Source organism: Penicillium malachiteum (assembly GCF_028827825.1).
Source record: "Penicillium malachiteum strain IBT 17515 chromosome Unknown utg000002l:1.0-8849297.0:1.0-8852440.0, whole genome shotgun sequence".
Lineage (NCBI taxonomy): Eukaryota > Fungi > Ascomycota > Eurotiomycetes > Eurotiales > Aspergillaceae > Penicillium > Penicillium malachiteum.
This window is the reverse complement of record NW_026643095.1, coordinates 1,176,357-1,189,730: the sequence shown is the minus strand read 5'-3', so window position 1 is coordinate 1,189,730 and position 13,374 is coordinate 1,176,357. Positions and strand designations below refer to the sequence as shown.

Sequence of the window (13,374 nt, the reverse complement as noted above, 5' to 3'; positions counted from 1 at the left end):
CGATCGTTCTTGTCACATCGCTCAAGTGTTAGGCTTTGCCATCTATGGATCGATACGAGCAGGGCTCCGACTCAGGGCTGATTTTGACCAGGTTATATGGCAGAGGCTCCGTCTTAAAAAGCAGTGCTCTCATCTTTGAAGCAATTTCCTCCAGCATACACTCTTTCAACTTTCCAAGTATACCTTCAATATACTATCATTCGCTCTTTTTAATCTCATAGGGGACCCAATACAACTGTCCTTTCTGTCACAATGCATTTCAACTCTTTGGCTCTAATCTTTCTTTCCGCTTCATCTCTGGCCGTCGCTGAACTGGAGAAGAAGCAATATGGCAACTCTGACTATGACGCCTACTAAAGCAGTCTAGAGGCTGAACTAAGCAGCCTGTATGTGAGCAGATTTCTCAGTCTCTATTGCAGGATGATCTAACAAAAAACAGTGATGGTACTGATTACATGAATTATCTCACGGACTATACCGACTATCCGGCATACACCGACCTACCACCAGACTATACCCCATACACGCCTGATGTTACTGAGACAACTGGAAGCACAGAAACCTTCGCTGGGGCTCCAGTAACTCCTGCACCAACCATGCCCTCTTCAACTTATTCAATGGACATGCCTCCTCCATCCATCGAGTCTGTTCTCGCAACTGCGATCCCAGCTTCGTTCCTATCGGAAATGTCGAATCCCTCGGCTGTTTCATCTGTTGTTAGTGAGATTCAACATGGCAATTTCCCAACCTGGTATCAACAACTCCCGGGGAGTGTCAAGTCTTGGCTTATGGAGCACTACGCGACGGGCTCTATGCCTACTGCAACGGATGGAGTTTCTGGTTCTGCGGCACAAGGTCATAATGCAGCTCCTCCATCTGGTCTCGCCGCTACCAGCCTGCTTGGTGCGGCGTGTATCCTTGCTGCTGCTTTGATCTTGTAATAGATGCCACTGCTTGAGCCCTTTATACTCAGTGCTGGATCTATACATAACGCATGGCTGCCTACTACTATGTACTCATGTATACGGAGAGGTGTCATTCCGGCTTCCACTTCCTTGGTGAGCAAAATCATCATGATGAACTGTGTAATATCATTAATGCTAGCAATATTGTATAAAGAATGAGATAAAAAAGATACCGCTGGCGAAAAATCATCCTGTTCCGACCAAAGATTCATAAAAGCAGTTCATAATTCATAAGGATAGCGATTCCCAGAATCAGATCATCAATCTAGTAGTCATCATCCTCCCGGTGACGCGAATGGCTTCGGCTTCGATGTTCATGATGATGGTGGTGGTGATGATGTCCATGATGACTGTGTCCATCATGGCTACTCTCATCATGGCGATTCTCAGAGGAACTCTCACGATGATCCTTCACCTTATGCTCTACAAAGTTCGCAACGATCGCACCACCAATTGCACCAAGTAGCCCATGGTCCTTCTTATGACCTAAGTAATATCCAGCCGCACCACCTGCAAGTGAACTACCTAGACCACGATCGGTCTCTCCATCAGCCTCGTCCAACGGGCGACCATCCTCATCGTACTTCGGGTGTTCTGGAGCTCCTGAAACCTGTACAGATGCTGGCTGAGGGCTTGGAATTGGGGAGTATCGTGGCTGATCGGCTGGATGGCCACCACTTGAGAAAAATGTCAGTATATGTGTATCACAGGACTGAGGTCTGATTCAAAATACTTACTAGTATCCCAGATTCTCGGGGGTTTTGCCACCCTGTGGAATCCCGGTTCCAGATACTGGTCCTTGATAGTCTGGATGTCCAGTTGGTGTGTAACTTCTCTCAGAGGCGTTATTTTGATAAGCCTCTGGAGCAAGGTGGTACGAACTGGACTGAGGCTGAGATTCGTAGTAGTTTGGTGGTACCTGCTGCGGTCCTGCATTTTCGTAATTTTCGCCCGCGTATGGCTGCTGCTGGTACCCATATGCAGGCTGGTGGGCCTGCTCCTCTGGCGGGTAATAACCGACCCCGCCTGGGGTAGGCGTGGGGTACTGAGTGTATGGGTTGTAAGGGTCTGCCATAGTTGGGTTTAAAACTTGAGAAGGATAAAAGGGAGAACAATCACTGATTGTGAGAGACGTGAACAGATTTAAGGGTTTCTATTTAATCTGCTGACAGAAAGTACTGCTTATTATACCGGAAGGAGCGCTAAGTCTGATGACTGTCAGATGCCATCCATCAGTGTCATCACGTTGCGGCTGACCTGCCCGCACGACCCTCTGCTGCAGAGCTATGGAATGCGTTAACGTGCTGACTACCAATCATAGCTGCAGGGTCCTAGAACCTAAGAGGTATGGTGTGCTAGAGGGTGTATTCTTGGCATATTACTTGCAAGTTTAAGCGATGATGAAATACTACTGAAATGGTGGCACATGGTTCAAGACTCGAAGGTTGATATTCCAATACACGTCATCTATCAAAGATGATCAAGTGAGGGAGAGAGATAAAGCGCATGAAACACGGATGACTCGGGGTATTCCGGCGAAGATAAAGAAACAAGACTGAGAAAAAAAAGAATCCAAAACAGACGGTGGAAGTGACTGTTGATAGGTTCAGAGGTCGCTTATTGAAACAAAAATGAACCAAAAGACTGAAAGGACATGAGGTAGGTGGACATGAGTGCAATGAAGGCAAAGAAAGATATTAGAAGAAAAGAATGAAAACAGGGTGACTGAAAGGTGATGCGCCCAGCGCAAAAACAACCTGCCAAGTCGGTGTCGTTGGGCAAATGAACAGGCCCATGCAAATATCAACAGACACAATCCAAAAAAACAGTGACTATGCCATTGGGCTCTGTAGATTTCGTACCGAACTGGACTGTCGTTTACGCTGGGACATCCATTGCACGAGCATTTCATCAAGTTGATTATTCATCTCCTTGAGTCTCTTGCTCTCTTCCTTGAATAGGCGCCCTGTGACGGGATGGTCAACGCCAGCAGGGGGGATGTTGGATTTGTCATGGACAATAATGAAAAGGTCGCGAATATCGTTTTCTTCATCCAAGTATGATCGTAGACTGGCATCGCTCCAAGTTGGTGTGTCAACTGAAAGTGTGTCCACTGAACCAGGAGTGTTCTCGCTGCCTTTGAGATCGTGTATTTCGGCTTCAGGCGATGATGGCGGAGAGACCGGCGACTGCACCCGATAGATATCATCCGCAGTGAGTCCTGGCGCGAGAATGGGAATATGACCCTCCACCGGGGACACGCTGACAGGATATTCTGGCTCTGGCTCTGGTTCGGGGAAGGGCGAGGTGAAGATCGGAGTGAACTTTTGGGGTGGTGACATAACCGAAGGCTTCGGTTTTGTTGTAATAGGAGCATCGGATGAGGATCCTCGCCTCTGAGCTTCGCTGGACGGTCGATCCTCTGGGGATGCGAATGGATCCTGAGACTCCATCGGCGTGACAAACGCGTCCTTGGATGGACTCTGTTGGCTGATGGGAGATGATACAGCCCCGCGAGGTTCATCAAAACTAGTTGCCTCCTGTGATGCGACCCGTCGAATAGACTGGCTGGCTTCAAACCCTTGCTCAGTAGAACTGGGAGACATAGTAGCATTCGGAGGTGATTTTTGTAATTTGTTGGTGGTCAGTCTCAGTGGTTTTGTCGATCTCGATTCCAATGATTCTGAGGATGTCTTGGGCTGAGGAGATGCTCGGAAGGAGGACTCAGTTGGAGAAATGATTGTTTCTTCAAAGTCATCATCAGCGGACTTGGACTTCTTGTCTTTCCGCTTGAACAAGCCACTGAGCATTCCAGGCTTCTTATCCTTGCGCTTCTTATCATCCTTGACCTTATCTTGCGGGCCGGCTGCTTTCTCGAGTGACTCAAAACTGCCACGGCCCTCCTTCCAGTCATGGACGAGACCGTTGCTGCTAGACTCATCGCGCAGCAGATTGGGCGTGAGAGATATCTTCTTTGGTTCCGCAGTGTCGTCTTTGAAGAAAGAATCCGTATTCCGTACAGTGCCATTTCTGGACCGACTGACGGTAGGCTCCTCTGGATCAAAGAAGTCCTCGCTAGATCGACGTCGCTCCAAGCTTGTTCGCTCAGAATCCTGCCGTTCCAATGAGCCCTTGCCTTCAGCCTGATCTGCTAGCTTCTCCTTCTGTCCCTTTGGCCGCAGGGGCTCCACAACAATATCTTCATTCTGATCCTGGCTGTCGCCTTCTTCTGATTCAACAGTTTCAGTCTCATCGTCATTGAAGAAGTCACCATGCTCGGAGTCGTCATCAGAAGAGTATTCCACGTCGGATGCTTCAATGTATGTTGGAGGGGCAAAATTGACCGTTTTTGCGTTTCGGCGGCGCATGGCTTTCTTCAGAGGATTTTTAGACTTCTCGTTGTTATCACCTAGCATTGTAGCAGAAAGCTTTTTCCCGTCAGTTTTGTGCATTCGTGTTTTGGAAATACCACTCGTAGGGTCCAACATACGTCAACGTTCCTGTGTTTGTTCAATCTAGCTAGTCGCTCCGTAGGGGTTTCAATGTGTTCAGCTGGGAGGTATCCTTGGGAGTGTTAGTTAATTGACAACAAGATCAAAGAGAGGAGGCTTCCTTTACCAATACTTCCGTCCTTGACCACACGAACGAGCCACCAATAGCTATTGCTGTCATCAAGCAGTACCATAGTATCACCCTTAGCAGCATTTGCTTGTCCATCAACAGTTGCGACAAAATTGTGAAGCGCGTAAACAAACTCAAAATCGATGTCCTCTGTTTGTCATTAGATTCAATCTCAAAGGAGGAGGTATACAAGACAATGCGCGACAAAGGCTGCAAGTAGGACATACCATCATCAATTGAGGGAGAGCTAGATATTTTATCCATCAGATCATCGTCAAGTAGGTCATCACTTTCGCCATCTGCCAGATCGCCATCCTCATTTTCATAGTTGTGCTCGTCCTCCTCTTCTGTGTCTTCTCCATACACTCCGTCGTCTCCGTAAGCATGGTCTTTATCGGGACCGTTCAAAATATCAGATTTCGCGCCTTGGTCGGCATGTCGAATAGAAAGCTCCTGGTGGGGGGCAGGCCGGCCGACCCCCAGTGGCGCTGGTTGTTCAGGCTGCTTAGAGTGGTCTTTCGCAGAAGGTGCATCGTGATCCTGAAGGTCAAGGGTATCTTTTTGCGCGCCAACATTAGCAAAGAACTTTGTAATTATCTGATAATTCATAGAATGATGTGCCTTACCAGCCCGAACCATTTGTGGTCTTGTCATGTTGCAGGTTTAAAGGAACGTGGGATCAGCGGTGAGAGGAGGTAACACAAAAGACGTTCAAACGGTAGGTAAGGAGCGCAATTGTAGAAGAAACCATAGGCGGTTTCAAATAGAAAAGTGATTTAAGAATGGAAATTCTTCCGACCGCGGGCTAAACTTTCGCGACTTAATCAATTTCCAGGAATTGCGAAGTTCCAGGGTCTACGGTCGATGACCCCTAAAGAGAGACTGCCTCGTTGAACCGAGATGCAAAAGAGGGGGTGGAAAGCGGGAAATTCGGGGGCGCTGCACGCGGGCAGTGCACGGAGAATAGAAAAAGGAAAAAGGAAAACAAAGTACTGCCAGAGCGACGAAGGGAAGGACAAGGTCGAAGTTAGGGACAAAACCGCAGCAAGACGAAACCAATAAGGAGGTATTCGTTCAAAACAAGCGCCCCTTGCGCGCGGCTACTGAGGTCTCCCAATGTATCAGGCCACTGCAATGTATGAAGATCATGTGATCCAACCCCCTGAAACCATGTGTCTGGATTTGGTTTGTTAGGGCTTAGGGTATTGAAGTTCAGATGATGTCGGTCACATGCCTGTGGAGTGATCTACAGCTAGTCCGAATTAGGATATATTCAGTGACATAATCCATCTTCTCCACGGTGGTGAGCATCCACATACGTCATTTGATACATAATGAGAACGTCTTAAGTGGATTTCTTTAAGTGGGTCTTTCCAATTGGGCTGGAGTCTACTCCGTTAGCATTGTTGCTTGACTCGAGCTCCGATCTGCTTTGGGCAAAGTGGCTTACACTTGAAACCTGGAGAGTATAGCACTGAGGATATGTGGGGATATATCCCTGCTCATTGGCCCATTCCGAGCTCATACCCAGGTACTATGGATACATATCCAAACTTGAACAATGAATGAGGACTCGAAAGTATGAGTCAAGAAGTGTGAGAGGCTGTAGGTACTTCAGGTGAGAGTCTCTCTTTTCAGCCCAATCTGTTTCCAGGTGTTAACCAGACTGTTATTGGTAGAGGGATGCAAGGTCGCTTCTGATGCAGTCATATCTATGTTTTCAATCTGAGTACTCCGTACCTCTTCCTATAGCAAACATCACTTGAACATTACAAACCGAAAGACATACATAAGTAATAATATCGACAGAGTCTATATGCCGTGCTCCGTAGCGATTTAGGATCGTATGATTCTTCGTACTAAGGTCCTGTCCACTACTAGGCAGTATATGGAAGTACTATGTAAGGCTGCTCCGGGATTACCCGGCTCCACCCAAAAGTTTTCCGACTTTCCCCATTCTGTCTCTTGGCACATCTACATTCCTCTCTTGACCTCACCGGGAAAGGTACACTACAATTTTACTTTTCTTTTTTTTACTACAAGTACTCCAATATCCCCACAAATATACCCCCGATCTTCATACCTCTCTTGATACATCACCTTCATCTTCTCTGAACTGTGCTTACCCCGCTCTAAACCCTTATCGCCCCGCTTTCCCTCGAGCCTCAAAAATTCATTCGTCCGGGGAAAAATACAAAAAAAGCAGAGGGTTCTATGAACCCGCCTGCAAGCCTCCGGCTCACAATCCACAACGTCTTCAAATACGATACAATCGACAAGGACATGGCGCATCCGGAAAGGAACGGGGTAGCGGGCTTGCGGATTGAAACTTCGTTTCGTCAACAAAGACCGGGTTGGAAAGATGATGAGGGGAGGAGATCGACGACAGAGGGCGATGGTATCGAGAGCGACCACACCAAAACATCTCATGATTACACCGCGCACCGCCGCGATACTAATCAGAGCTGCAGTGTGTTAAATGATTTGCATTCAGCGACAAATCCTATCTCAGTCCCTCGTTCCGAAGGTCGTCCAACACAAGCAGACGACGACGAATATCCTCACAAGCCTGACGAGATTCAGGGCTCGCCACTAGACAGCTACATTCAGTCGTCTCGTCGGCCATCTATCTCTTTTAATCCCAAAGTTTCCCTGGACTCAGGACACGAACAACCACTGGGAGAACCACTCGCCAAGGACGAACTGAAAAATCGACCCCCGTTGAAATTCGAGTCCCGGACCTCTGGCCTCCGGAACGCCCTTTCACAAGATGAGGATCATCAAGAAAGTCAACATGCTAATTTGTGGGGGTGGGAGACCAAACGACCCCAAGATCAGCGGGGTATTCCGACCGGCGCTTCCCGCGCCCAATCTGTCGTGAGTCCTGGTGATGAGTCAACAGCCGTTGAAATCGACCATCCCACTTCCCTCACATCGTTATCAACGGCATCACCATCTCAAGATGAAGTGCGTACGCCTCCTGGAAGTGTCAAAGACGACATGTTATCGCCTCTCTACATCACCTCTCCGACTCAATCGTTCGCATCTCCTGAAGACCGTGGCTCATCATGGTCTGGAGGCTTCGTTACCCCTTTTGGAAGTAAGCCACGGAGTTCGACCCTAGATCGCAGCGGCAGTCTGCGAAACTCGACTCGCTTCAGCTCTCGCCGTTCCACCAACTCGAGCGGCAAATCTCCAGCCAGCATGTTCTTGTCAATGTGGTCTAACCAGGGCCAGAATGAGGAACCAGCTGCTCAACCCGATGACGAAGGTCAACTTGTGGGAACTGATTATGTTCTTGGCAAACAGATTGGCTTTGGCGGCTTTAGTACGGTCAAAGAAGCTTATAAAGTCGAGGAACAAGGCAAAACCAAGCGTCTTGCCGTCAAAATTGTGAAGAAACAAGTGACAGGTCGTACCGAAAGAGAAAACGACGATGTTCAAGCTGAATTCGATCACGAAGTGCGAGTTTGGCGCTACCTCAATCATCCTCATGTTTTGACCCTCGACTCGGTGTATGAGACAGATTACGCAACCTTTTGCTTTACCAAACTTGCAATCGGTGGAACTCTGTTTGACTTGGTGAGACAAAATCGCCAAGGGCTTGATTCAGAACTGGCAAAGAAGTACACCTACCAGCTTGCTTCTGCGATTCGTTATCTGCATGAAGACGCTCGAGTTGTTCACCGCGACATCAAACTTGAGAACTGTCTTCTGGACCCCATCGAAGCACCTGATGGCTCTGTTGATTCGACCCTCGTTCTGTGTGACTTTGGAATGGCTGAATGGATGGTTACCGATCATGGCGGTGACAGCCCCGATCCCTACGACGAAGTAGCGGATCGTCCTCCACCCAGTAAAATGGGACCAGCAGGTTCAAGTACCAGCGTCGCTGGTAGTCTCGAGTATGCATCTCCCGAGCTGCTTCAATCATCTAATGGTTTGATCCACCCATCAGTGGATATGTGGGCGTTTGGTGTTATCATATACACCGTCATTGTTGGATCGCGTCCATTCCAAGACTCATTCGCACCACGCATTCAGGCCAACATCATTCATGGTAAATGGAATGAGGATGCTGTTCTCGGCCAAGTCACCGACGAAAACTTGCGTCAAGATCGTAAAGACGCTCTTGAATTGATCAAAGGTTGCCTGGACATGGACCCCAATAACCGATGGGATATTCGTGACGTTCTGGAGTGCTCCTGGCTCCGCGAAGTTGCAGAGTCATCTGAGGAGAACTCACCAGAATCAATATGGAGGCTGTGAACTTTCTAGTCCTCATTGGTTCATGAGAGTTGACTGATTATATTGTTCAACAAGACACATTGAAGAGGGTTCTCTGCCCTCACGAGTAATGATTTTCATGCTCACCTGGTTTTATGTTTTGTTTTGTTTTTTGAATCTGCTTTTTACTAGCGCTGGAATTTGTGTCTGATTGTTGTTGGTTGATACCCAATTGTTCTGACATGCTGTTTTGCGCATGTCTTCTGCTAAATCTACTTGGGATACTGTACGGTTTGCATTTTTGGTCAAGGTTGATATGATGGAATGGATATGATACTCATGGGCAAGCATGGCGTTTCATATCGGAGCATGATTTTTCTTTTCTGCGCTGTACTCTATATCTGCTACCACGTCTGTTTATGGTTTGCTTATGTTTTAGATAGCTGGTCTATCTTGAACGAACTCAAAAATTCAAATTTAGTTTATTTTTATACAAATTCTTCCTTATTCCAAGGATTTGTGTTGACTCGGACCTAGATACTATAGCTAGGTAGTATTGTGTACCTGGTCCTAGTAGTGCCTACCTCCCTAGGTACTACTGCCATGCGTACTACATAGACAGTATTATTACTACTATGTACTAGCTGTCTCCAAACCCTCACTACTGGTATGTAGTAGTATCTGAATGATAGACTACTTCAACTTGAAGAGCTTACAGATGAGACTGATAGAATGTTCCCAAGCATCTAAACAAAAAGAAAAACCTATTTTGCATAACCAGCATATCCAAAAGGGTGACTATATTTATACATATACAAAATGCTCACGCAAATCAAACTGAAATCCCCATAATCTCACAATCCCCCACAACAAAACCCATCTACCAAAGTCTATTCGGCGGCAGAACCTTCTCCTTCTTAACACCAGCAGTAGACTTACGCTCCTCAGGAGAACGGAAGAACAAACTAGGACTCTCAAGAGGCTTAAGCAAGTGACTCAGGTAGCCCCGATGAGCTGGATCACGATAATACTCGATCTCACGACGACCCGCAGGATCAGGAAGTCTAAACTTGTATCCCTTAGCCTGCATAATCGCCTTCTCATCCACAACAGCCTGATCAACAGCCTCAGTCTCGTTCGCAAGTTCCGCCTGCAAAAGAGCCTTGGAACCACTGTTAACGTTCCACGCCATACTAATGAAAGGGTGGGTCTCGTTCGCCATAATGTGTCGGAGAGCGGTACGGGTGTAGAAACGAGTTGCGATGGTTCCGCCAGCTGCCTCAACAGCTGAGATTGCGGATGCACTAGCGCGTGAAACGACAAGGTGGATGGGTTGTTTCAGAGTTGAAGAACCCTCGCCGAGAACCTTGATTCCGTCTTTGTATTGGTGGACGCAGCGCGATTTGGCGAGTTCGCGGACTGTGATAGGGCGAGTTGGGTCGATGCGACCTTGGTCAATCCATTCTTGGATTCGGACGAGGTTTACTGGTGCCATGTCGAGGCCGAAGCTGGGAGGTATGTTAGTTTGCAGATCTGGGGACTGGGATAATAGAGATGGGTGATTCCGTACATGTTGACTCCTCCTCGTTCACCGTGAACGACAATATCGGCGGTTTGTCCTCCATTGAATCCTGCAGGAACCTTTCCGTGCTGCTTCTGACCCTTGTGACCACGTCCAGAGGTTTTACCCTTGCCGGAGGCGGGACCACGACCACGTCGGATGCGTTTGTTGTAGGCGGAGGGATTGTCGGAGAGAGAGGAGAGAATGGAGGCATTGCGGGCCTGTTGGAATTGGGGTGCCAGGAATTGCAGTGGTGTCGACTGGAATGGTCGTGCGATGAATTGTTGGAGCTGTGTGGGCAGCCCCATGAGTCGTGGTGACATGGTGATGGTGGTTTGATTTATCGCTGGGGTTAACTTGCTGTACGGATGCTGGAGAGATATTTGATCGCGCGGAAAATAGTCGGGCCGAGATGTCGGAATATGGCCTACGCCCAGTACTATGAACCAGCACTACTACGAAGAACCAAAGTACATACTACAAGAAGAAATTTCTTTTTTTGGAAGAGAAAAATAAGAATGAAAAAAGGATGCAGAGACTTTCAAAAATACCCATTCCGAAACCGTTGAAAATTGACACGTTTGGAAAAGATACAATTAAGAGTTCAAAGATTTTAAGTCTAAAGGTTCGCAAGAATGATTGACAGTAATCAAATCTAGTTTCATATCGGAGACTAATAATAATGTCTGCTAGTTAAACGCCTCATATCATGCATATGCTCCCGAACGAAAAATCTGTAGTCAATGGCCATACAGATAAGCAAAGAAAACGCCTCCGAGCCATCCACAATTGTGGAGATAGGCAGACACTGAAACAAATCCATCTAGTTTGTAACGCCCATCGTATGCTAGACAATTCATAAATGGATAAAATCCTATACAGAAGAAATGGTGTTGACAAGCAAAGGATGATAAAAAAAAAATAAAGGTACATGTGAAGCGAAAAGTGGTGTTTTTTGAGGTGTCATGAGGAGTCATAATCGCAGTCACATCGTCAACAAGGAAAAGATATGCTTCAACCCGAATAGGTCTGGGAGGAAGTGTAAAATGGCTGGTTCACCTGGCTCTGAAACCATGGCTCCGCAGGGATGTAGGGCAACAGGCCAGTCTTGCGATCAACAGATCCCTTGCTTAGAGGCTGGTAATGCATGTGGTCGAAGGGAACACTGCGTTGCTGCTGCATGGAGGTCGAAGGAGGCGGGATCAACAAGGTGTGAACTGAGCGCACCGGGCGGTAAGGGGAATTTCGGTTGGCGAGGAAGAAGGATGGAGAAAGGTGCGTTTGTGGGGTGTGCACAGAATAGGCAGACACAGCAGGAGAAACAGTTGAAGTTGATACAGTAAATTGACTTGGGTGGTGACGAGCCAATTCGGAGATTGAGGGGACATTGTATGCCACAGGAGGCACAGCGGCAGAAGGCATTTGCTGAGGTTGCATCCAGTGGGAGGGCCTGTTGTAAGCTGGACCCATAAGTGACGGGATTGGGAGTTGCGAAGCGGCAGTCGAAGGAATCGACTGGGGCATCGAATTAGATGTGGGGGTATGATTGAGGTTGGGCGGAGGAAGACGAGCAATGTTTCCGTTGGTCGGGCCTTGTGCAACTGGAGCAGCGGTGGGTGTGAGGACTGGTGGAAGAGTGGGAATAGTAATAGGGTCCAGGCCATTAGAAGGAATGGTCAAACGTGCTGGCGCCAGGCCGAGATTGCTGTTGGGACGCGCAATCCGTTTCATGGGCTGCAACTCATTCTCATCGTCACGGGTGCGCTTGCGAGATGCTCCAGCAACATCGCCTAACTGTGGAGTAGGATAGGCCAGTCCGGGAACGGGCATGTACCAGTTGGGCTGAGACTGTGCGCGGAATTTATCAGACGGGGGAGATGGCAACTTGGATGAGGGTGACTGGGGTTGCAATCGAGGCGGCGAGACCCGTAGAGATGAAGTCTCAGACTCGATGGGCAGCATCGAGGCGGTATTGAAGTAGTCAGCGAATAGACCCAACTTGGTGTGCCAGCGAGCCCATTCAGCCTCTGAGGCGAACAAATCATAACGGATGTTGCTTAGGAACTCGACTTCCATGACGTGGATCTCTTGCACAGCGATGCCCGATACCTCGGCCCACGTCTTATTGGTGTATGTGTTATCGTCCAGAACTATTGATGAGTCAGCGCTGTTCAACCAATCATAAGTGGGGATTCAAAGGCGGTAACCTGATAAGAGATTCACTCACATTTATTGCCGAGCATCAACGCAACTGTCATGAGCCGGAATTCACTTCCCTTCTTGCCCTTGACCCCCGCATTGAACTTTTTCAATCGATAGATGAACAGTAAAGCGAGTAGAATCACATTTTGGCTGACTTGAGTCGTAGAGAGAATGCTTGCCACCCACTTTTGGAAACCCATAGTGGGGAGAGCCTCGGCGACAAGAGAGGGTACTGGGTGTTGTCGGTCTTCGATGGCTTGCAATTTAGATGTCTTTTCGAACCAGAATAAACATGTCATCTATAAAAGGAATAGAATTAGTGAATGGTTCCTCATATTTCGTTCACTTTTGCTGTCTGCTTACCTGAGCTGCGAACTCGGCGAGACTGCCCTTGCTACCATTAATGGAAGAAGGAATGCGTAGATTTGAACCACTGGCAGTTCCCGTCGATTTCTTCTGCACCGGTTCAGTAGCGGTAACCTCTTTCACGGGGGCCGAGTTTGTTGGCTTCATGGAAGCAACCATCGAGGAAGACATAGAATCGAATGACCGGACTGGGTTGTAGTAGTGGGAAGGCATCCCGTGAACCTTGGCTCCATGGGTGGATGGTGGAATCGCATTGTAGGTGATACCCGTCATATCGCTAGGAGGGGTTGGCAGACCGTCCCGGAAGGGAGCAGTCCAGGATCCCGTAAGGGCCGGTTTAGAAGAGTGACTGTCCTGGTAGAGCAGGTCTGTAGTTGGAGTGATAGGACCCAAGATCGAGGAGGACTGAGAGCCTAGCGTTGATGAAGACAT

At 48.0% G+C, this 13,374-nt stretch overlaps 6 protein-coding genes across 6 annotated transcripts; 2 read left to right on the top strand and 4 right to left on the bottom strand.

The window, feature by feature from the left end:
* Positions 1–455: 455 nt before the first annotated feature.
* N7483_003494 (uncharacterized protein) lies at positions 456–941 on the top strand (the record flags this gene model as incomplete). Its single annotated transcript, XM_057086931.1, has 1 exon — positions 456–941. The coding sequence occupies one exon, from the start codon at positions 456–458 to the stop codon at positions 939–941; it is 486 nt and encodes a 161-aa protein (XP_056946760.1).
* A 289-nt stretch (positions 942–1,230) lies between these two features.
* N7483_003493 (uncharacterized protein) lies at positions 1,231–2,040 on the bottom strand (the record flags this gene model as incomplete). Its single annotated transcript, XM_057086930.1, has 2 exons — positions 1,231–1,642; positions 1,703–2,040. 2 exons carry the CDS (start codon positions 2,038–2,040, stop codon positions 1,231–1,233), a joined length of 750 nt encoding a protein of 249 aa, XP_056946759.1.
* Positions 2,041–2,797: 757 nt separating this feature from the next.
* On the bottom strand, positions 2,798–5,240 carry N7483_003492 (SH3 domain-containing protein; the record flags this gene model as incomplete). Its single annotated transcript, XM_057086929.1, has 4 exons — positions 2,798–4,393; positions 4,456–4,529; positions 4,584–4,736; positions 4,814–5,240. The coding sequence occupies 4 exons, from the start codon at positions 5,238–5,240 to the stop codon at positions 2,798–2,800; spliced, it is 2,250 nt and encodes a 749-aa protein (XP_056946758.1).
* Positions 5,241–6,800: 1,560 nt separating this feature from the next.
* N7483_003491 (serine/threonine-protein kinase) lies at positions 6,801–8,855 on the top strand (the record flags this gene model as incomplete). The annotated part of the gene is made up of 1 exon (XM_057086928.1): positions 6,801–8,855. One exon carries the CDS (start codon positions 6,801–6,803, stop codon positions 8,853–8,855), a length of 2,055 nt encoding a protein of 684 aa, XP_056946757.1.
* An 838-nt stretch (positions 8,856–9,693) lies between these two features.
* On the bottom strand, positions 9,694–10,697 carry N7483_003490 (mitochondrial 54S ribosomal protein uL15m; the record flags this gene model as incomplete). Its single annotated transcript, XM_057086927.1, has 2 exons — positions 9,694–10,321; positions 10,384–10,697. 2 exons carry the CDS (start codon positions 10,695–10,697, stop codon positions 9,694–9,696), a joined length of 942 nt encoding a protein of 313 aa, XP_056946756.1.
* Positions 10,698–11,388: 691 nt separating this feature from the next.
* N7483_003489 (uncharacterized protein) lies at positions 11,389–13,374 on the bottom strand (the record flags this gene model as incomplete). Its single annotated transcript, XM_057086926.1, has 3 exons — positions 11,389–12,524; positions 12,602–12,875; positions 12,940–13,374. 3 exons carry the CDS (start codon positions 13,372–13,374, stop codon positions 11,389–11,391), a joined length of 1,845 nt encoding a protein of 614 aa, XP_056946755.1.